Source organism: Oncorhynchus kisutch, linkage group LG15, assembly GCF_002021735.2.
Source record: "Oncorhynchus kisutch isolate 150728-3 linkage group LG15, Okis_V2, whole genome shotgun sequence".
Lineage (NCBI taxonomy): Eukaryota > Metazoa > Chordata > Actinopteri > Salmoniformes > Salmonidae > Oncorhynchus > Oncorhynchus kisutch.
The window spans coordinates 21983324-22009735 of record NC_034188.2 but is presented as its reverse complement, the minus strand read 5'-3'; the positions used below and the strand labels follow the sequence as shown (position 1 = coordinate 22009735).

Here is a 26412-nt window from a genome sequence, read left to right as displayed (position 1 = left end):
AACAAGGCAGTTAACCCACTGTTCCTAGGCTGTCATTGTAAATAAGAATTTGTTCTTAACTGAATTGCCTAGTTAAATAAAGGTTCAATAAAAAAATGTATAAAGCCAGGGGAACATCCAAAAAGCCAGGGGAACATCCATAAAGCCAGGGGAGCATTCATAGAGCCAGGGGAGCATCCATAAAGCCAGGGGAGCATCCATAAAGCCAGGGGAGCATCCATAAAGCCAGGGGAGCATTCATAAAACTGCCGGCCTTGTGTCATTTTCTGTGTCTAATCGTTTTTGAAGAAAATATTTCAATCACCGGTGCATGAATCCCTGGGTCATATGAGGAGTTACAAGGTCCATCTATTTTCATTTTCACTGCCATTAATAAAATGAGGTCTGCTAATTGCCTTGACTTGTGGGGTAGACTGGAGCAGGGTTGGATATAATGATGCTCATTTTCACTGAGGGCAGGTGGGGATTGCTGGCCTGAGTGGGGGTGGGAGTGGGGGGGAGGGACACATTGGTGGAGACACAAACCTGATGAGTTCAACTGTCTCAGAGTACATAGTGTATGGAGACTTGGCCTCCAGTGGGTCCCGTTCCATGGCGTTGCCACATTCTATGAACGACAGCGCCCCATCAGCGTAGTTAACAGCTTTGCCATACTTCTCCATCTGTGAAGAAACGACGGAGACATCGAATCTGATCCGCATTAGAGTCACAACACTACAGGGCCACAAAATATTCTCCACACATGAATTATTTTCCAATGCCTCAGAGTTCTTGTGAAAACAGATATTAAGCTGATTTAATCAGAAGGAAAAATAACTATGCTACATGAATGTTTGGGAAACAGAACATTCTTTTGATCTTCTTCAATTTTCTTGATTACATTACTAAAGATACAAACTCACAAAGACCCAAAACACAAAACCAAAGAGCCTATGACAAATAAGAAGCTCATGAGCACACAAGTGTAAAATAAAATATATTTACACACCACTCTCCACTGAAAGCACCTCTCAAGCAGGTTCTATCCATTTCAAGTAAGCCACTTTTACTACATACCGACCGGGCTGGTGAAAGATTCATTACAGCTCAACGATTACTGTCATGTAACAAGGGCAATCAATTCCCTTCATTTTGTATTCATGGATGACTTTACCTCGCAGATCAGATTTATGGCCAAGTGGATGTAACTTCCGATAAAGGACAATGTCTGGGGAGATAATTGCTAGAATCCAATTATTAGGGCACTATGAGTGTGTTGGTAAATCACGTCCGCTGCCTGGGCTCAAGGCCCTCTCTGAGGACATTGAAGAGGTGTGAAAGAGACAGATCCCACAGCCTCACTTCAAAAAGACTACAGATCTCCACAAGGGCTCTCCTCTGTACATCTAGCAACATTCTTCAGATAGGCCCCGTGTCTGTATGTCTGTCTGTCTGTTATTAAGACCAGTGGTTGTCTGTCAGTTATTAAGACCAGTGTCTGTCTCTTATTAAGACCAGTGTCTGTCTGTCTGTCTCTTAATAAGACCAGTGTCTGTCTGTCTGTTATTAAGACCAGTGTCTGTCTGTCTGTTATTAAGACCAGTGTCTGTCTCTTATTAAGACCAGTATCTGTCTGTCTGTCTCTTAATAAGACCAGTGTCTGTCTGTCTGTTATTAAGACCAGTGTCTGTCTGTCTGTTATTAAGACCAGTGTCTGTCTCTTATTAAGACCAGTGTATGTCTCTTATTAAGACCAGTATCTGTCTGTCTGTCTCTTAATAAGACCAGTGTCTGTCTGTTATTAAGACCAGTGTCTGTTTGTTATTAAGACCAGTGTCTGTCTGTTATTAAGACCAGTGTCTGTCTGTCTGTTATTAAGACCAGTGTCTGTCTGTCTGTCTCTTAATAAGACCCGTGGCTGTCTGTTACTAAGACCAGTGTCTGACTGTTATTAAGACCAGTGACTGTTTGTTATTAAGATCACTGTCGGTCTGTTATTAAGACCAGTGACTGTTTGTTATTAAGACCAGTGTCTGTCTGTTATTAAGACCAGTGTCTGTTTGTTATTAAGACCAGTGTCTGTTTGTTATTAAGACCAGTGTCTGTCTGTTATTAAGACCAGTGTCTGTTTGTTATTAAGACCAGTGTCTGTTTGTTATTAAGACCAGTGTCTGTCTGTTATTAAGACCAGTGTCTGTCTGTTATTACGACCAGTGTCTGTCTGTTATTAAGACCAGTGTCTGTTTGTTATTAAGACCAGTGTCTGTGTGTTATTAAGACCAGTGTCTGTTTGTTATTAAGACCAGTGTCTGTCTGTTATTACGACCAGTGTCTGTCTGTTATTAAGACCAGTGTCTGTTTGTTATTAAGACCAGTGTCTGTTTGTTATTAAGACCAGTGTCTGTCTGTTATTACGACCAGTGTCTGTCTGTTATTAAGACCAGTGTCTGTTTGTTATTAAGACCAGTGTCTGTTTGTTATTAAGACCAGTGTCTGTCTGTTATTACGACCAGTGTCTGTCTGTTATTAAGACCAGTGTCTGTTTGTTATTAAGACCAGTGTCTGTTTGTTATTAAGACCTGTGGCTGTCTGTTATTAAGACCAGTGTCTGTTTGTTATTAAGACCAGTGTCTGTTTGTTATTAAGACCAGTGTCTATTTGTTATTAAGACCAGTGTCTGTTTGTTATTAAGACCAGTGTCTGTTTGTTATTAAGACCAGTGTCTGTTTGTTATTAAGACCAGTGTCTGTTTGTTATTAAGACCAGTGTCTGTTTGTTATTAAGACCAGTGTCTGTCTGTTATTACGACCAGTGTCTGTCTGTTATTAAGACCAGTGTCTGTTTGTTATTAAGACCAGTGTCTGTCTGTTATTAAGACCAGTGTCTGTTTGTTATTAAGACCAGTGTCTGTTTGTTATTAAGACCAGTGTCTGTGTGTTATTAAGACCAGTGTCTGTCTGTTATTACGACCAGTGTCTGTCTGTTATTAAGACCAGTGTCTGTTTGTTATTAAGACCAGTGTCTGTGTGTTATTAAGACCAGTGTCTGTTTGTTATTAAGACCAGGGTCTGTCTGTTATTACGACCAGTGTCTGTCTGTTATTAAGACCAGTGTCTGTTTGTTATTAAGACCAGTGTCTGTTTGTTATTAAGACCAGTGTCTGTTTGTTATTAAGACCAGTGTCTGTTTGTTATTAAGACCAGTGTCTGTTTGTTATTAAGACCAGTGTCTGTTTGTTATTAAGACCAGTGTCTGTTTGTTATTAAGACCTGTGGCTGTCTGTTATTAAGACCAGTGTCTGTTTGTTATTAAGACCAGTGTCTGTTTGTTATTAAGACCAGTGTCTGTGTGTTATTAAGACCAGTGTCTGTTTGTTATTAAGACCAGTGTCTGTCTGTTATTAAGACCAGTGTCTGTTTGTTATTAAGACCAGTGTCTGTGTGTTATTAAGACCAGTGTCTGTTTGTTATTAAGACCAGTGTCTGTTTGTTATTAAGACCAGTGTCTGTTTGTTATTAAGACCAGTGTCTGTTTGTTATTAAGACCAGTGTCTGTCTGTTATTAAGACCAGTGTCTGTCTGTTATTACGACCAGTGTCTGTCTGTTATTAAGACCAGTGTCTGTCTGTTATTAAGACCAGTGTCTGTTTGTTATTAAGACCAGTGTCTGTTTGTTATTAAGACCAGTGTCTGTTTGTTATTAAGACCAGTGTCTGTCTGTTATTAAGACCAGTGTCTGTTTGTTATTAAGACCAGTGTCTGTTTGTTATTAAGACCAGTGTCTGTTTGTTATTAAGACCAGTGTCTTCTGTTATTAAGACAAGTGTCTGTGTGTCTGTCTCTTAATAAGACCAGTGTCTGTCTGTCTGTTATTAAGACTAGTGTCTGTCTGTCTGTTATTAAGACCAGTGTCTGTCTGTCTGTTATTAAGACCAGTGTCTGTCTGTCTGTTGTTAAGACCAGTGTCTGTCTGTTGTTAAGACCAGTGTCTGTCTGTCTGTAAATAAGACCCATGACTGTCTGTTATTAAGACCAGTGTCTGTCTGTTATTAAGATCAGTGTCTGTCTGTTTGTTATTAAGACGAGTGTCTGTCTGTCTGTTATTAAGATCAGTGTCTGTCTGTTTGTTATTAAGACGAGTGTCTGTCTGTCTGTTATTAAGACCAGTGTCTGTCTGTTATTAGACCAGTGTCTGTCTGTTATTAAACCAGAGTCGGTCTGTTTGTTATTAAGACCAGTGTCTGTTTGTTATTAAGATCACTGTCGGTCTGTTTGTTATTAAGAACAGTGTCTGTCTGTTATTAAGACCCGTGTCTGTTTGTTATTAAGACCAGTGTCTGTCTGTTATTAAGACCTGTGTCTGTCTGTCTGTTGTTAAAACCTCTTGGTGTTAGGGGGCAGTATTTTCATTTTTGAAAAAAAAACGTTCTCGTTTTAAACGGGATATGTTGTCAGGAAAAGATGCTAGAATATGCATATAATTGACAGCTTTGGATAGAAAACACTCTAATGTTTCCAAAACTGTAAAGATATTGTCTGTGAGTATAACAGAACTGATGTTGCAGGCGAAAGCCTGAGAAAAATCCAATCCGGAAGTGCCCCATGTTTTGAAAGCGCTGCGTTCCAATGACTCCCTATATGGCTGTGAATGTACCATCAACGAGCTTACGCTTTCTATGTATTCCCCAAGGTGTCCACAGCATTGTGACGTAGTTTTGCGCATTTCTGTTGAAGAATAGCCGTATGGGGGCACATTGCGTATGTGGTCACATGGTGGCTCCGAGAGAGATTCTCGCGTAAAGTGCAGAGGTAGCCATTACTCCAATCGGTCCTAGAGAAAAAGGAATTGTCCCGATGGATATATTATCGAATAGATATTAGAAAAACACCTTGAGGATGGATTCTAAACAACGTTTGCCATGTTTCTGTCGATATTATGGAGCTAATTTGGAATATTTTTCGGCGTTGTGGTGACCGCAATTTCCGGGCGATTTCTCAGCCAAATGTGAAGAACAAACAGAGCTATTTCGCCTACAAAAATAATATTTTGGGAAAAAATGAACTTTGGCTGTCTACCTGGGAGTCTCGTGAGTGAAAACATCCGAAGTTCAAAGGTAAACGATTTAATTTGATTGCTTTTCTGATTTCCGTGACACGTTTGCCTGCTGCTAGCAAGGCATAATGCTATGCTAGGCTATGATAAACTTACACAAATGCTTGTCTAGCATTGGCTGTAAATCATATTTTGAAAATCTGAGATGACAGGGTGATTAACAAAAGGCTAAGCTGTGTTCCAATATATTTCACTTGTGATTTTCATGAATAGGAATATTTTCTAGGAAGATTTATGTCCGTTGCTAATTAGTGTCAGATGATGATAACGGTCCCGTTCACGGGCTGGGCGTCACTACAGGTTAATACCAGTGTCAGTCTGTCTATTATTAAGACCAGTGTCTGGCTGAGACAATGTCAAAAAAAAAATTCTCTACCACAGTAAATGCTGTATTAAATGGTTTGAATACATTTTGCGCTGGCTAATAAAACAACAGCTTACCAGTGCATCTGCTTTGTGCTTCAGTTTCTTGGCTTCCTGCATGTAGTAGTCTGCAGTGTGAACTCTGTGGAGAACACATGCATTGAGAATATGTCAGTCATGTCAGTTATGTTGGAAATATAAATCTGTTTACAGTTGTGTGACTGCCTGGATTGCTTAAGGATAATGTTGTCCTCCAAATGCTGAATATGTTTCATTTTGAATGATCAATATAGAGGAACTCGACTTTGTAATCACATCCCACACATACGTCAACTTCCCTGGGTTCTGTTCTGTTCCATTTTAATCATGTTTGAGACTTAAATTAGTACATACATCATGTCATTCAATCTGTCAGTACATCATGTCATTCAATCTGTCAGTACATCATGTCCTTCAATCTGTCAGTACATCATGTCATTCAATCTGTCAGTACATCAAGTCATTCAATCTGTCAGTACATTATGTCAATCTGTCAGTACATCATGTCATTCAATCTGTCAGTACATCATGTCCTTCAATCTGTCAGTACATCATGTCATTCAATCTGTCAGTACATCAAGTCATTCAATCTGTCAGTACATTATGTCAATCTGTCAGTACATCATGTCATTCAATCTGTCAGTACATCATGTCATTCAATCTGTCAGTACATCAAGTCATTCAATCTGTCAGTACATCATGTCATTCAATCTGTCAGTACATTATGTCAATCTGTCAGTACATCATGTCATTCAATCTGTCAGTACATCATGTCATTGAAATCTATCAGTGCATCATGTTATTCAATCTGTCAGTGCATCATGTCATTCAATCTGTCAGTACATCAAGTCATTGAAATCTGTCAGTGCATCATGTTATTCAATCTGTCAGTACATCATGTCATTGAAATCTGTCAGTGCATCATGTCATTCAATCTGTCAGTACATCATGTCATTGAAATCTGTCAGTGCATCATGTCATTCAATCTGTCAGTACATCATGTCATTGAAATCTGTCAGTGCATCATGTCATTCAATCTGTCAGTACATCATGTCATTGAAATCTGTCAGTGCATCATGTCATTCAATCTGTCAGTACATCATGTCATTCAATCTGTCAGTACATCATGTCATTCAATCTGTCAGTACATTATGTCAATCTGTCAGTACATCATGTCATTCAATCTGTCAGTACATCATGTCATTGAAATCTGTCAGTGCATCATGTTATTCAAATCTGTCAGTACATCATGTCAATCTGTCAGTACATCATGTCAATCTGTCAGTACATCAGAGACAAAAAACACAATATGTGTTTTTGGAGTGTTTGGAGAAGTTAGTTAGTCATACGTACTTGTTATTGAACGTTAGCTTCGGTCTTCTTGGCTCCATGTGGTCCATGGACAGAGATGAGGGGTTGGACCAAAGGTCGGAATCAGACTGACCGTTACCATGGAAACTGACAGATGGTTTGCTGTGGGTATCTTCCTCCTGTGAGATGGAGGGGTCAATTAAAATGCTAATTAGCATCCAGCAGTAAGTCTAATAATACTGTAAGGATTCATCTTGGTGATTTGGACTGCCGTTACGTTTTCTGTCCTGGCTTTAAACATATTCAGCCATTTCCCTCTCTTCAAGGCTGTTTATAACTCCTTTCAAAGGGTAATTAGATTAGATTTGCAAAAACACAGGAAATAGTGGTAGAAGCCTGGAGCAGAGAAATAATCTGCAGCAACAGCACCGTCTTCCAACTTCTCTGCACAATGAATTGTAGAAGACACGTTCTCTTAGCAAACGGAGTGGACGCAAAAGTATCACACTTTAAACATTTTAAATTAAAAAAATGTTGCTCGGTAATTGATTATGATAGCAATACAAAAGTAATAAATACCATTTTACTGTATAATAACGCCGAAGACCAACAGCTTGCCCCTACTTACACTGCTTGTCTTGGAATGTGAGAAGAATTTGCTCTCTCCTTTGCTGTGGTGCTTGTGTGAGGAAGAGGAGGATGAGGAGGAGGAGAAGGGGGGCAGAGAGCAGCTGAGGGTGGGTAGTAATAAGGCGCCGCTAGCGCCGCCCTCCTGGCTGAAGGAGGAACACTCGCTGGTCCTGCGCTGGCGGGTGGGAGGCTCGTCAGAGAGTGGAGACAGTAGGGGAGGCAGCAGCTCTCTCTTCCTGGGCTGTTTCCTCAGAGAGCTGGGATTAGACAAACACAGAAACATTTATGAACGCTTATGTATTGCTTATGAAGTGTTATGACCCCCCCCCCCCCCAATAATGTGAGTTCACAGCCTCTGAAATGCAAACCAATCTCAACTGCTATGTCATCAAAGTGGTGGATGGATGAAAAAAAAAGAGAAATGACTTGACTGTCTGAGGTATTTGTAAAATTTAGAAGTACAGGCATTATGTGCAGGCCTGAAAGAAAGCAGCTGGCCTTAGAGCATTCTGTTTGTCAGAATGAATGATCATTTCTGCTTTTATTATAAGACTAATTCAATGCAGCACTATACAGGTAAGGCATAAAGTACAGATACTTCTCAGTGTCTGTTGGGTTTCATAAAAGAGCATATCCAACTGAAAATCTCTTAGAAAAAAAGATCAACCAATGGAACCAAGATTTAAAAAGAACTGACGTTGGCATAAGATGGAGTGAAAGTTTGAGCATAACTACCAAAATTGTATGCTTAATCCAGTATAAACTAATATATATAGAATGTATTACACAAAATGCACCAATTTAACAGTACAATGGCAGTCATGTGTCAAGTGTACAACTAATAATGATTCAATAATCCATGCTTTCTAGGAATGCTATAAAGTTCAGAAGTTGTGGGCGGAGCTAGAATGTTACAATATAAACATACTTTTAATCTGCCTGTGTGCATATTTCAAGACATGACACATAGAGAGATACCAATGGGCTGTAAAATTATTTTCTCATCACTCATCAAAAACGTATACTAAAAATGAGGAAGTCAATCAATCCGCCATCCTTAATACAATGAACAAAATCAAATGATTTGTTATTGAAATTGCATGGGCGACTGAGAAAAACAAACTGGTTCAATTTAAGGCCATGTGGCAAACATTAATGCAGGCACTAGGGATGGGATTGTGACAGGCGGGTCTGGACAGATGAGACATGGTCATTGTTTGTATGTGTCCGTAAGTTGTCGGTACGTATTTGTATGTTGGTTTTGTTCTTTGGAATGTAAAAAGGAGTAAATCAATGATATTTAATATCATTTAAACATATCCTTTTGGATTTGTTTAAAACCATAAAACCATTTACATTTTGACACATTATTTTTCAGTACCTGACCCTCTAAGGAGGCAGCCTAGAAATAGGACTAGAAATAGCCCTGTAGTGCACTGTGGGGTCAGAATATTGATTGATCAGGCAGTGGAACGGCAGTTTGTTGAGACAGAAAGCACTTAGATTCACAGTCCTTCTAATATCCACTCCTGCTCCAGAAACCTGGCCCCTCAGAGGGGAACCCAGCAGACTGCAGTCTGGATCCATGTGAGTGTGTTCTCGGTATAGCTGTGTGTGTGTGTGTGTGTGTGTGTGTGTGTGTGTCTTCGTGGGGATTCTATTAACAATAACATTTCCTCAATTTCTCCATGTTAACAGATAAGAGACAGGTAAGGAAGTTGCCGTTATAGAGTTTCCTCAAAGTCATTATTGAGTTTAAAAACCAGCAAGAATGTAAAGTAGCAGTGAGAAACCTCGCCTCCCTCCTGCAGCTACTATATTTTTCACATTGGTTGCAACAACAGATTATTTTCGCCCCCTTTCCCTAAACTCATGGGGATTTTATATATGAGAAAAAAATGCTTAGCTGGCGCAAGAGCGCCTGAAGCAGTAACGGGGGAAACACAGTCAGAAAACCTCATTAGGATTATGTTGCTCAGGTTATTTGTCAACAGCAGCATATTTTGTCTTGTTTCACAGGCCGGAAAATGAGCAGAACCCTGGTCGGTTTAACAGAATTAATACAAAGCATCTTTACACTCCAATCTGATTAAAAGGCTTTGAGGTTGTCTAAATTCAACTGATTTAAAGGCTTCAGACCAGACCAAAGGGTTCAATATTTCTGCACTAGATACCCGTGGCAGCTCATATATCACAGCGCTGGGTAATCATATTAAATATATGTAGTGATTAGTGGTAAAGCTCAGCTAGCGGACACTCCATCCTCCGGACTCACTACACTTGACCCCCGACTCTTGTCACCAGCGTCCCTTTGATGAGCAGTAGGTCTCCGCAGTGCTAATTAAATATCTAAAATGAGCTTTAGCGCCCTTGTCGGTGTCATGTTACCTTAATGCTGTAGGACACAGGACACAGCAAAGAGCTAGCAGCAGCTAAGGGTATTCCATACTAGAAACATCACTGCTCCTGTACCTCCGAGCATCCTCTCTGAGGAGGATCTACACTGGTTGGACGTAGCCATTCACAACACATACAGTACTACCACCCATAAGAGAAAAACAACAGCCTTTAAGTACACTGTGGACATCCATAATGAATGTGTACATCCCTGTAACCATTTACTGTACATAACAGGATGCTCTACACATTCCTTTTCTCATCCAGTAACCATAGTGATGAGTTAAGTAAGTACTGCACAGTGAGCGGTTCGGCGACACTTACTCTTTTGTGCTAATGTTCTTGTGGTTGTGAATGGGTGAGATGCATGGGGGAAGAAGCATGGAGTCTTTCTCCAACCGTAACTTCTTGCTCCCGCCGACAGCGTTACAATGGTCCGACTAAAGAACACACACACAAACAGCACAGTCAGCATTGAACATACTATCAGCACTTTCTCACTGCTCCTCCATGGACACACTCCAACCACTATCCCACAAACCAATAACAGTTAGTACCTAGAGAGAAAAAGAGTGAGAAAGGTTCTGCACTTGCCTTGTGTTTCCTCTTGGCCTTGCTAGGGGGTTTCTCAACAGGGGTAGACTGTTGACTGGCGGGGGACTGGTGTCTGTGCTTGGTGCTGGGTTCCCAGTGTTCCTGGGGCTCAACCTTCACAGGAGGGGGCTCAGGGGGGTCCTGTCCTGGGATTCTAGACAGGAAGCTCAGCTCGATCTTCACCCACAGTGACTTGATGTCCTCAAAGTCCCTGAGAGGGGACAACAGTTCGTTCTGGACGATGGGGACAGGGGACAAGAGGGGGTCTTCCAATAAGCCCGAAACCACACCAGGGTCTGGGATAGAGATGGAAGTGCTGCAGGTGCTGGTAAGGCTACTGACACTCAGGATATTGGCTGCTTTGAGAGTCTGCAGGCTGCTGGGACCTGGGCAGGGAGGGTTAGGGACCTTGATCAGATCCTCTGGTTCAGAGTGGCACTCAGACGACGAAGACTCAGTCTCGATGAACTCCTTGGACTTGGGGAGGATCCTGCTGGGCCCCCTGTGCTTCTTCTTGTCCAGGACTGGGGCTGGGGGAGGATGAGCTGGAGTAGTTGTCGTGGTAGTGGTGGTGCGAGGTTCCTTCCTAGGGGCAGCTTTCCCACTGGTGCCCTTGGTCCTGGACTTGGGCGGCTCCAGAAGAGGCGGAGGCTCCTTCTCCTTAAGGGTAGTGCTGATGGAGGGGTTGATGGGCTTGGACCAGGAGCTGTGTTCTTCCAGGCTGGATGAGCGCTCCACTTTCTTTGGCTGCTTCTTTCCAATGCTGCGTCTGGCTGGGGCCGGCTCCACCACCACCGCTGCTGGGGACTTTGAACTCTTGCCCTCTGAGACCTTTGGTCCAGTCTTGGGCTTGGCCTTCTCTCGGATGGGGCTGAGGAGGGCCCGTTCCTTGGCGTCGGTCTGGGCCAGCAGGACGGTGGGCCCAGGCTTGCTCTTTCCTGGGGCCAAGTCCTGGCACCCAGGTGCCTGCTGGCTGTGGTCAGGCTGGGAGCTGCAGAGCCCATGGCTCTCTCTCTCTGACTGGGTACTGATAAGTGCTTTATTGTGTGGGGTCACTTTGTTCAGCCACTTATCCAGCTGCCATTTGTTTGTTGATGGAGGTTCAGGCTGTGTGAGAACAAAATAAGTATCAAGGACAAAGAATATACAGTTAGATAGATCCACGTTTAGTTTGATAGTAGACTACATAGCTTCATAAAACACTGTGTTGACTCATGAAAGTAAAATGTGATAATTCAATTGTCTCTTCAGAGCTATATGCTATCAAACCAACGAGCCAATGTCCTGATGAAGAGACCATTAAAATAGACTCTCAGAAACTCATGAATGACTGAGTAGTGCTCCCAAATTGTCCTTGTGCTAGTCTCCGACCATGCCATCTCACATCGTTTGTTTGTACCATTATGCCCCACGACAAGTAGAAGTGTTTCATATTAAATCATAAATCCTGTCCTGAATGATCGAAATGATAGCAAATCATTCGGAAAGGAAGTGTTGGAAATGAATTGACTAAGGAATTAAAACCACTGAGTATAAAACAGTGGATAACACATACTTTCCCTTTCACTCTTCCTCTTTGAAAGGCCCAGCCTTTAAATCCCATCTAACATGGCTTCCGGAAAACTCCTGTGTCTTTAGAAAAAACATCAGTGGAGTGCACTTAGAGAGGGAATGAGACATCCTTAAAGACGGACAGGCCCGTTTCCTGGCCCACCTGGCTGTTCCAATTGGCTCTTCCTTGGTGGACAGAAAGTCATATGGCCTGTAGAGGGCGCCCAGATGCACTGTGGTAAGTATTTACCCGGGTCTAACACTCAGTGCTCCTCTGTGGAATACTACTCTGCCTGGCACTTGAGCTGCTTAAACTGCCATGCAAGTGTCGAAGTCACTTTACTACCATCAACTGCAACAACCGGGAAAGAGGGAAAGTTGCTACTAAGTCGGCTAGTTTAATCCTATCAAAATAATAGTGATATTAGAGTAGATGGGGGGTTTTCATCCCTAGATCAAAATGCTGTACTAGTGGTATTAGTGTAATATAGTGTGTTTCTGTAGCCTAAAATAATAGGATAAATGTTTTTCCCTATGGTATTACACAGGTTGAGTATTGGTTGATAGCACAGTAAAAAAAATCTGACTGTCCCGGTTGGTTGGTACAATACAGTAAGGAGCGATTGTGTTATACCTCTGGGGTGGCGGTCCGGGAGGCCCCGTTACACTCGCTGTCACTGGAGCTGCTCTCACTGTCTGAATCCGACTCAGAGCTGCTCTCTGATTCACTGGAGCTGGCCGAGGCGCCACTAGAGTGGCCCGGGTCACTGGTCCGAGACGTGGCCACAGGGATGCTGGGTAGGAGAGATTTAGAGAAAGAACGAGAGAAGAAAGAGAAATAGAGAGAAAGAGAGAACATGTAGAGAAGGACATAGAGAGAGAAAAAAAGTATACATGTTTGTATAGATAAACATTTACTGTGTGATAGACAAAGCTTTACTGTAGCCTCATATTTCAGCAGCACTACCTAGCCCTCTGTGACCCCGGACTGATCTCATTCCACTGGCGTGTGTGACTAATGCACTGATGCGCTGTGACGCAGATTTCTTTTGTGTCATCATTTTGCTAAGAGCAGCCTTGTGCTCTGCTTCATGTTTGGCGCCAGCCACACGCCCGGCCTTGTGCTCTCTCTGCCCAGCACTCAGTGCTGTGGTGCTGGCTCGCTCAGCAGTGACACAGAGTTGGTCGCGATGAGTCCGCCTGTCATTGACATGACTCCCAGATCCACACAGCCTGAAGACAGCTGGAGACAGCCCCATCAATCACACAGCATCTCTCTCTCTCTCCCTCTCGCTCTCTCTCTTTCTCTCTCTCTCTCTCTCTCTCTCTCTCTCTCTCTCTCTCTCTCTCTCAACAAGGCAAACTGTTATTAAGAGAATAATGCATCTGACATCTGATTATCAATTTCATCAAATACATCATATACAGTGACAACAAAAAGTATGTGAGCCCTTTGGAATTACCTGGATTTCTGCATAAATTGGTCATAAAATTCGACCTGATCTTCATCTAAGTCACAACAATAAGTCACACCAAAGCCCCATATACTACCCACCATTGCGACCTGTACGCTCTCGTTGGCTGGCCCTCGCTTCATACTCGTCGCCAAACCCACTGGCTCCATGTCATCTACAAGACCCTGCTAGGCAAAGTCCCCCGTTATCTCAGCTCGCTGGTCACCATAGCATCTCCCAACTGTGGCACACGCTCCAGCAGGTATATCTCTCTAGTCACCCCCAGAACCAATTCTTTCTTTGGCCGCCTCTCCTTCCAGTTCTCTGCTGCCAATGACTGGAACGAACTACAAAAATCTCTGAAACTGAAAACACTTATCTCCCTCCCTAGCTTTAAGCACCAACTGTCAGAGCAGCTCACAGATTACTGCACCTGTACATAGCCCACCTATAATTTAGCCCAAACAACTACCTCTTTCCCAACTGTATTTAATTTTTATTTATTTATTTATTTTGCTCCTTTGCACCCCATTATTTTTATTTCTATTTTGCACATTCTTCCATTGCAAAACTACCATTCCAGTGTTTTACTTGCTATATTGTATTTACTTTGCCACCATGGCCTTTTTTGCCTTTACCTCCCTTCCCACCTCATTTGCTCACATTGTATATAGACTTGTTTATACTGTATTATTGACTGTATGTCTGTTTTACTCCATGTGTAACTCTGTGTCGTTTTATCTGTCGAACTGCTTTGCTTTATCTTGGCCAGGTCGCAATTGTAAATGAGAACTTGTTCTCAACTTGCCTACCTGGTTAAATAAAGGTGTTCTCAACTTGCCTACCTAGTTAAATAAAGGTGTTCTCAACTTGCCTACCTAGTTAAATAAAGGTAAATAATAATAATAATAATAATAGACAAACATAGTCTGCCTAAACTAATAACACACACAATTATACTCTGTCATGTTTTCATTGACCACAGTGTGTAAACATTCACAGTGCAGGGTGAAAAGAGTATGTTAACTCTTGGATTTAATAACTGGTTGACCCTCCTTTGGCAGCATTAACCTCAACCAAATGTTTTCTGTAGTTGCGTATCAGACCTGCACAACGGTCAGGAGGAGTTTTGGACCATTCCTCTTTACAAAACTGTTTCAGTTCAGCAATATTCTTGGGATGTGTGGTGTGAACCGCTCTTGAGGTCATGCCACAGCATCTCAATCGAGTTGAGGTCAGGACTCTGACTGGGCCACTCCAGAAGTATTTTCTTCTGTTGAAGCCATTCTGTTGTTGATTTACTTCTGTGTTTTGAGTTGTTGTCCTGTTGCATCACCCAACTTCTGTTGAGCTTCAATTGACGGACAGATAGCCAGATGTCTTGATAAACTTGGGAATTCATTTTTCCGTCAATGATAGCAAGCTGTCCAGCCCTGAGGCAGCAAAGCAGCCCCAAACCATGATGCTCCCTCAACCATATTTTACAGTTGGGATGAGGTTCAGATGTTGGTGTGCTGTGCCTTTTTTTCTCCACACATAGTGTTGTGTGTTCCTTCCAAACAACTCAACTTTAGTTTCATTTATCCACAGTGTATTTTGGAACATATCCTGGAACATCCAGGTGCTCTTTTGCAAACTTCAGACGTGCAGCAATGTTTTTTTTGGATACCACTGGCTTCTTCCGTGGTGTCCTCCCCATGAACACCATTCTTGTTTACTGTTTCACATATCATAGCCTTGTCAGCAGAGATGTTACCATGTTCCAGAGATTTCTGTAAGTCTATAGCTGACACTCTAGGATTCTTCTTAACCTCATTGGGCATTCTGCACTGAGCTCTTGCAGTCATCTTTGCAGGACTGCCACTCTTAGGGAGAGTAGCAACAGTGCTAAACTTTCTCAATTTATAGACAATTTGTCTTACCGTGGACTGATGAACATTACAGCTTTTAGAGATACTTTTGGAACCATTTCCAGCTTTATGCAAGTCAACAATTCTTAGTCTTAGGTCTTCTTAGATCTCTTTTGTTCTAGGCATGGTTCACAACAGGTAATGCTTCATGTGAATAGCAAACTCACATTTGGTCCGTGTTTTTTATATTGCAGGGCAGCTCTAACCAACATCTCCAACCTCGTCTCATTGATTGGACTCCAGGTTAGCTGAGTCCTGACTCCAATTAGCTTTAGGGCAAGTCATTAGCCTTGGGGTTCACAGACCTTTTCCAACCTACACTGTGAATGTTTAAATGATGTATTCAATATAGACAAGAACAATACAATAATTGGTGTGTTGTTTGTTTCAGGACACTGTGTTTGTCTATTGTTGTGACTTAGAGGAAGATCAGATCAAATTTTTTGACAAATTTATGTAGAAATCCAAGTAATTCCTAAGGGGTCTAGCAACTGTAACTGCAGAACAATGGAAATTGACATCATGCTTTATAATAAGCTATTTATTCTCCCTATTGAAAGTGTCAACACTAGACTAGCTGAAGAAGATGTTGCAGGGGTGTATGGTACTGTGGGTCTGCTGGAGAAGGTAACAGCTCTAGCGGTTGATGATAAATGCCTTCAGGAGGCCGTTTACTTTCTCACCACCTACGTACTTAATATTCCACACTCTTTCAACTCTCTGTCATGCTACTGGTTCATATGTTGGATCCGCTTTATAACACAATAAAACCCACACTACTGAACACAGGAGGATGGAGGCACGTTAATTGTGGAGGATGGGCTCGTGCTAATGGCAGAAGTGGAATTGGTGGAATGGTATAAAATACAACAAACACATGATTTCCATGTGTTTGATGCCATTCTGTTGGCTCTCCTCCAGGCATTATTGTGAGCCGTCCTCCCCTCAGCAGCCTCCACTGCTACTGAAGCCATCTAAAGACGCTCCACCCACTATAGTCTAAAGACCGGTTATAGAGGACCTGAGACACACTGGACAGGATAGTGGAAATTAAACATGATGTAACGATGGGGATCTTTTTGTCAACACACCATTGATTATTGTGTTTTTCTGTGACAGGGTGAGGGGGCATATGGCAGCTTGGAGATCAAATCTGGGACATAGCTGTGGCACTAGGTTATGGGACATAGCTGTGGCACTAGGTTATGGGACATAGCTGTGGCACTAGGTTATGGGACATAGCTGTGGCACTAGGTTATGGGACATAGCTGTGGCACTAGGTTATGGGACATAGCTGTGGCACTAGGTTATGGGACACAGCCGTGGCACTAGGCTCTTGGACATAGCCATAGCACTAGGCTCTGGGACATAGCGGTGGCACTAGGCTCTGGGACATAGCTGTGGCACTAGGCTCTGCAGTGAAACAGAGCCATGTGTCAAATAACTACACTGTGCCATGGACCAATAGCTATTTACTAAGGTCCAGCTTGTCTGAGCCAGGTCAAGTCCTTAAAGAAGTAGCTAACTATCCTGCCCCCAGGGCTTGCCTAGTGGCCGTTTGGTTCCAAAGCAGAATTCTGAGTCTCAGAGCCAGTTCAGGTTAATAATTAAAGATAAAGGAAGAGGACAAGGCCCTGTGGGTAATATAGTGTGGCATGGTGTTCCTATGCCCTGCCCTAGCAGAGCCCGCCACTGCCCATTGCTAGTAGGATGGCAGAGTAGGAGGAGGACATGGCATCTTGCCAGCACTAGAATAACCCAACAGTAAAGGACAGTAAAGGACCATCGATCTACACACATCACTCTGAGATAACCCTAGCTGAAATGACAAGGCAACCATTGACAGATCCATGGCGTACTAGGAATAGTTCTAAGAATACCCTCTTTTTCTACATTCCATTTTTTTTTATGTAAGTAGAAATACTGTGGCTTTCTCCAATACCCAAGTGTTGTCCACGTCATTCTCTGGAAGAAGAAACGTAATTAGTATCCTAGGTCCCATTAAAGTGTTTAAAATAGACCTCTTGGAGACATTCTTTCTTTCACCACTCAGTCTCTCCAAGTAGTGCTTGTGCATGTAAATAATTCATAAAAGGGAAGCGCTAATGTTCTACTTGAGAGTGTGAAGAACAGCAGCGTAGTAAGGTCACTTCATTTCCTTTGTCCACTTGATGGAGGTGAGCCTCAGCTGACAGCTGATAGAATCCTGTGGTGAATTGTGGGAAAATAAGGGGCTGGTGTCTTTAGAACAATGGCTGCTGTCTGCTTTCAGTGTGTTCACCTCAGTCTAGCCCACTAACCTCGGACCTGCTAACAGGCTCTGCTCTCAGAAGACCCTCCTAACCTCTCTAACCTGTTTCTATTATCTCGGTGCTCGCAACAACGAGCTGCCTTTCTCACAGCAGACTATAAAGACATTTAGAAAAAACCTCCTCCTCTGTCCACGGAACTGGCTGTTCCAACCAGAGTGATGAAATTCATGGCAGCAGGGGAAAATAATGACTCATTTGCTGCCGTAACACATCATCCCGGTTCAGATGAAGGTTATTGACATATAACAGAGAACATAAACAAACAGTTGCATACGTCTCTAATGCAGACGACTACTATAATGTGTTTCAATCACCACTGTTCAAAGGGCCGCATCTCACACATTTACATTTGAACACCAAACGTGGCACTATTAATCTGCTATAATTTAAGTAAATAAACGAATGGCATTCATAATTAATGAGTTTTCCAATTTCTTCCTCATTCCAAAACAAACTGGATGGAGGGCCTTCAGGAACAGACTGGGAGAGGAGGAAATAAGTGTCTCCCAGCAGAGAGACAGTAGCCCAAGGCAAACCCCAGACAAATCCCAGGCTCCACACAAGGACCTCACAAGGGAATGTGATAGGAGGGTACTCCAAAATCAACAGCTTCTAACTCACCACACAGTACCAGTGCATATATTTCACCATTTATGCCAGCTAATTAATTTGAGTCTTCAAGATTCTTCACGAAGCTGTCCAGATATAGATTCACAGTGAGTTTTAAAGAGGGGGCAGCTCTACCGTATCATTCCATTGAGTCACATTATCAGATTATCTACAGTTATGTACAACTCTTTGAACAAGACGCTGCCAGACAGACCCAGACAGAATCCTGATGTAGTCATTACACAAACCAAACGTCTTGGAGCATTCATTAAACATTTAATAAATAAGTCAAGTTAGGATATTTCAAACTGTTTACACCATAAATATTCAATGTTTAGTAATGAAGCAATTTTCCAGGCCAGTGCAATTTGGAGAAAAAAAAGGGATATTTACAACTATTTCTCACTCACTCATATACATACATACATACATACATACATACATACATACATACGGGAGCAATATCTATCTATCTATCTATCTATCTATCTATCTATCTATCTATCTATCTATCTATCTATCTATCTATCTATCTATCTATCTATCTATCTATCTATCTATCTATCTATCTATCTATCTATCTATCTATCTATCTATCTATCTATCTATCTATCTATCTATCTATCTATCTATCTATCTATCTATCTATCTATCTATCTATCTATCTATCTATCTATCTAATCTATCTATCTATCTATCTATCTATCTATCTATCTATCTATCTATCTATCTATCTATCTATCTATCTATCTATCTATCTATCTATCTATCTATCTATCTATCTATCTATCTATCTATCTATCTATCTATCTATCTATCTATCTATCTATCTATCTATCTATCTATCTATCTATCTATCTATCTATCTATCTATCTATATCTATCTATCTCCAATGGGATCATCAAGGGTCACAACAAGGCCAACCTCCAGGGATCCCGCGGCCAGGGGCTGGCTGAATTGGCAGCTTTAGGAACAGTCTGCTATCGATGTGTGATTTTCTCCTTCTATTTACACTGATACGATAATCCTCGATCAATAAGGCCAATAGACAGAGGCCGCTGGCGGAATTGATGAGGCGAGTGGTGGAGGAGCTAGCCTTCAGCCTCAGACTGTGGAACTAGAGAGAGAGACAGCAGAAAGAGAGAGAAGAGACAGATCTATCAAAAGAAGAGGCAGGCAGGGCTGGAGGCAAGCCCCTGAAGGTGGTGGGTGGTGGAGAAGAATCATTAAATCAGACCTGGGTACAGACAGAACACATCTACATTTTGGAGGGAGCCAGCTGACTGGCTGCTGTAACGGTGAGTCAGTTCAGACGTGCCAGTCCCTATTGATCCAGCTGACAGGCTGCTGTAACGGTGAGTCAGTTCAGACGTGCCAGTCCCTAATGATCCAGCTGACTGGCTGCTGTAACGGTGAGACAGTTCAGACGTGCCAGTCCCTATTGATCCAGCTGACTGGCTGCTGTAACGGTGAGTCAGTTCAGACGTACCAGTCCCTAATGATCCAGCTGACTGGCTGCTGTAACGGTGAGTCAGTTCAGACGTACCAGTCCCCAATGATCCAGCTGACTGGCTGATGTAACGGTGAGTCAGTTCAGACGTGCCAGTCCCTAATGATCCAGCTGACTGGCTGCTGTAACGGTGAGTCAGGTCAGATGTGCCAGTCCCTATTGATCCAGCTGAATGGCTGCTGTAACAGTGAGTCAGTTCAGACGTGCCAGTCCCTATTGATCCAGCTGAATGGCTGCTGTAACGGTGAGTCAGTTCAGACGTGCCAGTCCCTAATGACCCAGCTGAATGGCTGCTGTAACGGTGAGTCAGTTCAGACGTGCCAGTCCCTGTTGATCCAGCTGAATCGCTGATGTAACGGTGAGTCAGTTCAGACGTGCCAGTCCCTAATGATCCAGCTGACTGGCTGCTGTAACGGTGAGTCAGTTCAGACGTGCCAGTCCCTAATGATCCAGCTGAATGGCTGCTGTAACGGTGAGTCAGTTCAGACGTGCCAGTCCCTAATGATCCAACTGAATGGCTGATGTAACAGTGAGTCAGTTCAGACGTGCCAGTCCCTGTTGATCCAGCTGACTGGCTGATGTAACGGTGAGTCAGTTCAGACGTGCTAGTCCCTAATGATCCAGCTGAATGGCTGCTGTAACGGTGAGTCAGTTCAGACGTGCCAGTCCCTAATGATCCAGCTGACTGGCTGCTGTAACGGTGAGTCAGTTCAGACGTGCCAGTCCCTTGCTTCTTCTTTATTTGTTTGTACTTTCTAATGATTTAAACATCTATTGCTGATGAGGCGCTGGGCAACCCTGAGCAGGTTACATTACCATTCCCTCTTATCCCAAAGAATCCTATATTCTGGAGGAAGAACTGTCATTTTCTACTCTTCAATAAAGTCTAATCCTTAATTATAGATTAAGAAATTTGAGCAGGTCTATAGAGACAGAAACCTATGCTGCTCGCTCTCTCTCGCGCTCTCTCTCTCTTTCCAATTTATTCAACCTAAGGGGCTTTATTGGCATGAGAAACATGTTTACATTGCCAAAACAAGTGAAATAGATAATAAACAAAGGTGAAAAAAATAAATAAAAATAAACAGTAAACATTACACTCACAAAAGTTCCAAAGGAATAAAGACATTTCAAAGGTCATATTATGTCTATATACAGTGTTGTAATGATGTGCAAATCGTAAAAAAAGGAAAAAACAGTCGCCTCTTCACTGTTGATGTTGAGACTGGTGTTTTACGGGAACTATTTAAGGAAGCTGCCAGTTGAGATCCAGTTGAGATCTTCTTTTTCGGGTACTATTTAATGTGGCACAGCTGTCTAAACCACCGCACCGCATCGCAATGCAAAATGCGTTGCTACAGATACCCGTGCCGGCCGCCACCGGGAGACCCATGAGGCGGCTTTTGGTTTAAATTTAGTATCCTCCAATCCTCTATATGTATTTATTGGCTTAGTCCCTCATTTTTTAAATATATACTGTAGGCCTACCGTAGGCGACATGAGTCTCACTAGTGTTGAGTAATGGGCTGTTAAAAGTGGTGTAGGTCTTATTTATTTAAAGAGCATATTGAAGTTAGAAGCGATAGGATTTGAAGCCTATAACTATTTTAGCACCGTTTCGCACTGCTCTGAGACAAGCATGGGGACTGGTCTTGATAAATCAATGAGATTTTTTATTTTCCCCGAATCTCAGTTTGGGTATTGCTTAGACTACAATTAGGGTGTAGAAATGTCATGCTCTTAGTGTAACCTTTATTTAACTAGGCAAGCCAGTTTAGAACAAATTCCCCATCTGAGAATTGAAACCCTGTCTCCCGAGTGCCCGCAAGACACAGGGATTGTTTAGCTAAATAGACAAATACTGTAGCCTACTCCCGACCGTCACATTGTACAGCGCCATATTTTCCATTCCATCCTTCATTTTTCTTGGAATAGAAACACCATAATATTAAGCAAATTAATTAAATCATATACTATGTTCTTACAAAAAAGGTTTTAAATTCTCTAGTACAGCCACTATTGAAGGCTATCAAATGCTTCTCAAAGATTCCCTCTGGTGGTCAACTAGCACTAACTAGCATTAACCTCTCTAGGGTATGTGGGACGCTAGCGTCCCATCTGGCAAACATCCAGTGAGGTTGCAGAGCGCCAAATTCAATTACAGAAATGCTCATTATAAAAATTCTGAAAACAAAACATATTTGACATAGGTTTAAAGATTAACTTCTTGTTAAACCAACCACAGTGTCATATTTATAAAATGCTTTTAGGCGAAAGCATACCTAGCCCAGAACATAGCCCAGTTGAAAAATTATTACAGACAGTAACCAGCCAAGCAGAAGCGTTACAAAACTCAGAAATGGAGATAAAATTAATCCCTTACCTTTGATGATCTTCATATGGTGGCAATCAGAAGACATTCATTTACTCAATAAATTTTCCTTTTGTTCAATGAAGTCTCTTTATATCCAAAAACCTCCGTTTTGTTAGTGCGTTTTCTTCAGTAATCCACAGGCTCAAACTCAGTCAAAACAATCAGCCAAAAAAAATCCAAATTGTATCTGTAAAGTTCATAGAATCATGTCAAACGATGTTTATATTCAACCCTCAGGTTGTTTTTTAGCCTAAATGATCTATAATATTTCAACCGGACAATAACGTTGTCAATATAAAAGGTAAACAAGAAATGCACATGAGCCTGAAAAAAACTCTGCGTCACGTTAGGGTCCACTCGTTCAGACTGGTCTTACTCCCTCATTTATAAGAATACAAGCCTGAAACGATTTCTAAAGACTGTTGACATCTAGTGGAAGGCATAGGACCTGCAAATGGAGTCATAAGTCAATGGATACTGTAATGCCATTGAATAGAAAACTACAAAACCAACAAAAAAAACTTCTTCCTGAATGGATTTTTCTCAGGTTTTCACCTGCTAAATCAGTTCTGTTATACTCACAGACACTATGTTAACAGTTTTAGAATGTTTTCTATCCAAATCTACCAGTTATATGCATATCATATCTTCTGGGGCTGAGTAGCAGGCCGTTTAATTTGTGCATGCTTTTCATCCAAAATTCAAAATCCTGCCCCTTACCCAAGAGAGGTTAATGGTACCATTGGTTGGCACTTAAATAACGTGCTAAAGAATTCTGCGGCACCACGCAAGCTGTGCCGCAGTACGCTACAACTTTTAAAGAACGAGCCACTGTAGGTGTACCTACCGTAGGAGTCCCCTTGAAGCCTACCATCGACTATGTACATACCCAGCGTGGGACAGAGCTACAGGAGTTCTCTCTCTCTCTCATTCAATCACCATGACACTGAATCACCCCAGCCTGGAATCTGAGGGCGCAGACGTTCATTGTTAGATCTGTCGTACAGTACTGTGCTTTTGTTTGTGTGTGTGAGTGTATGTACACACTGTATGTGGGAGGAGAGAAAGAAAGAGAGAGTGAGAGAGAAAAGGGAGAGCTGGACCGCTGGAGGGGTGTCATCCATAATTAGTCTGTCCTCACTCTGTGTGCCCTGTGTTATTAAATGATCCTCAGCATGCAGCGCGCTCTATTATTTTAATAAATCACCCAAAAGAATAACTCGCCGCAGACCTCCAAACCGATAATCTACACTTCCTCCTGCCCCTAAACCTATTATAGCCTTTCATTTATTAAATTACCAGTCACAGTGCTCAGGGGAGGAGCACTGTTAGGATTGCCCCCCCCCCCCCCCCCCAACCTGGTGCTCAAAAATGATGATCATTACATTTAAGATAAACTAATTATGGGGAACAGCATTCCCGTGATCGATGGCATGACTTCAACAGTATCCTAATTCACTTAGAGGCCTTCTGCAGCCCAGTCACACGCAGCACAGCACAGGCATGATGAATTAGAATGGGGCTCTCTCCACCACCGCCACACCCCCTGTCCCTGCCAGCCAGCCAATCTCTCTGGTCTGATAGTCATCCTCTGGCCACACTACAGTAGGGAAACTTCCGGCGCCGACAGAGATGGCCGCCTCGCTTCGCGTTCCTAGGAAACTATGCAGTTTTTTGTTTTTTTACGTGTTTTTTCTTACATTAGTACCCCAGGTCATCTTAGGTTTCATTACATACAGTCGAGAAGAACTACTGAATATAAGATCAGCGTCAACTCACCATCAGTACGACCAAGAATATGTTTTTCGCGTCGCGGATCCTTACAAACAGTACAACGGAGCAGATCCTATGCAGCGACCCAAAAAAACGACTCCGAAAGAGAGGGAAACGAGGCGGTCTTCTGGTCAGACTCCGGAGACGGGCACACCGTGCACCACTCCCTAGCATTCTTCTTGCCAATGTCCAGTCTCTTGACAACAAGGTTGATGAAATCCGAGCAAGGGTAGCATTCCAGAGGGACATCAGAGACTGTAACGTTCTTTGCTTCACAGAAACGTGGCTCACCGGAGAGACGCTATCCGAAGTGGTGCAGCCAACGGGTTTCTCCACGCATCGCGCCGACAGAAACAAACATCTTTCTGGTAAGAAGAGGGGTGAGGGCGTATGCCTTATGGCCAACGTGACATGGTGTGATGAAAGAAACATACAGGAACTCAAATCCTTCTGTTCACCTGATTTAGAATTCCTCACAATCAAATGTAGACCGCATTATCTGCCAAGAGAATTCTCTTCGATTATAATCACAGCCGTATATATCCCCCCCCAAGCAGACACATCGATGGCTCTGAACGAACTTTATTTAACTCTCTGCAAACTGGAAACAATTTATCCGGAGGCTGCATTCATTGTAGCTGGGGATTTTAACAAGGCTAATCTGAAAACAAGACTCCCTAAATTTTATCAGCATATCGATTGCACAACCAGGGGTGGAAAGACCTTGGATCATTGTTACTCTAACTTCCGCGACGCATATAAGGCCCTGCCCCGCCCCCCTTTCAGAAAAGCTGACCACGACTCCATTTTGTTGATCCCTGCCTACAGACAGAAACTAAAACAAGAAGCTCCCACGCTGAGGTCTGTCCAACGCTGGTCCGACCAAGCTGACTCCACACTCCAAGACTGCTTCCATCACGTGGACTGGGAGATGTTTCGTATTGCGTCAGATAACAACATTGACGAATACGCTGATTCGGTGTGCGAGTTCATTAGAACGTGCGTTGAAGATGTCGTTCCCATAGCAACGATTAAAACATGCGGTCTCTCCTTCACTGCAGCCGAGGTGAGTAAGACATTTAAACGTGTTAACCCTCGCAATGCTGCAGGCCCAGACGGCATCCCCAGCCGCGCCCTCAGAGCATGCGCAGACCAGCTGGCCGGACATATTCAATCAATCCCTATACCAGTCTGCTGTTCCCACATGCTTCAAGAGGGCCACCATTGTTCCTGTTCCCAAGAAATCTAAGGTAACTGAGCTAAACGACTACCGCCCCGTAGCACTCACATCTGTCATCATGAAGTGCTTTGAGAGACTAGTCAAGGACCATATCACCTCCACCCTACCTGACACCCTAGACCCACTCCAATTTGCTTACCGCCCAAATAGGTCCACAGACGATGCAATCTCAACCACACTGCACACTGCCCTAACCCATCTGGACAAGAGGAATACCTATGTGAGAATGCTGTTCATCGACTACAGCTCGGCATTCAACACCATAGTACCCTCCAAGCTCGTCATCAAGCTCGAGACCCTGGGTCTTGACCCCGCCATGTGCAACTGGGTACTGGACTTCCTGACGGGCCGCCCCCAGGTGGTGAGGGTAGGCAACAACATCTCCTCCCCGCTGATCCTCAACACTGGGGCCCCACAAGGGTGCGTTCTGAGCCCTCTCCTGTACTCCCTGTTTACCCACGACTGCGTGGCCACGCACGCCTCCAACTCAATCATCAAGTTTGCGGACGACACAACAGTGGTAGGCTTGATTACCAACAACGACGAGACGGCCTACAGGGAGGAGGTGAGGGCCCTCGGAGTGTGGTGTCAGGAAAATAACCTCACACTCAACGTCAACAAAACTAAGGAGATGATTGTGGACTTCAGGAAACAGCAGAGGGAACACCCCCCTATCCACATCGATGGAACAGTAGTGGAGAGGGTAGCAAGTTTTAAGTTCCTTGGCATACACATCACAGACAAACTGAATTGGTCCACTCACACAGACAGCATTGTGATGAAGGCGCAGCAGCGCCTCTTCAACCTCAGGAGGCTGAAGTAATTCGGCTTGTCACCAAAAGCACTCACAAACTTCTACAGATGCACAATCGAGAGCATCCTGGCGGGCTGTATCACCGCCTGGTATGGTAACTGCACCACCCTCAACCGTAAGGCTCTCCAGAGGGTAGTGAGGTCTGCACAACGCATCACCGGGGGCAAACTACCTGCCCTCCAGGACACCTACACCACCCGATGCTACAGGAAGGCCATAAAGATCATCAAGGACATCAACCACCCGAGCCACTGCCTGTTCACCCCGCTGTCATCCAGAAGGCGAGGTCAGTACAAGTGCATCAAAGCTGGGACCGAGAGACTGAAAAACAGCTTCTATCTCAAGGCCATCAGACTGTTAAACAGCCACCACTAACATTGAGTGGCTGCTGCCAACACACTGTCAATGACACTGACTCAACTCCAGCCACTTTAATAAT

At 43.1% G+C, this 26412-nt stretch overlaps 1 protein-coding gene across 1 annotated transcript in view; it reads right to left on the bottom strand.

Moving 5' to 3' along the window:
• The window catches only part of aff2 (AF4/FMR2 family, member 2), a 351632-nt gene that overhangs the window by 22826 nt on the left and 302394 nt on the right, over positions 1 to 26412 (bottom strand). Inside the window, exons 11-17 of the mRNA XM_031791376.1 lie at positions 12611 to 12770; positions 10426 to 11532; positions 10156 to 10271; positions 7433 to 7691; positions 6847 to 6983; positions 5533 to 5596; positions 526 to 662 (exon numbers count right to left, since the gene is read on the bottom strand). Coding sequence (XP_031647236.1) covers positions 526 to 662; positions 5533 to 5596; positions 6847 to 6983; positions 7433 to 7691; positions 10156 to 10271; positions 10426 to 11532; positions 12611 to 12770 — 1980 coding nt within the window. The remainder of the gene's footprint in view (positions 1 to 525; positions 663 to 5532; positions 5597 to 6846; positions 6984 to 7432; positions 7692 to 10155; positions 10272 to 10425; positions 11533 to 12610; positions 12771 to 26412) is intronic.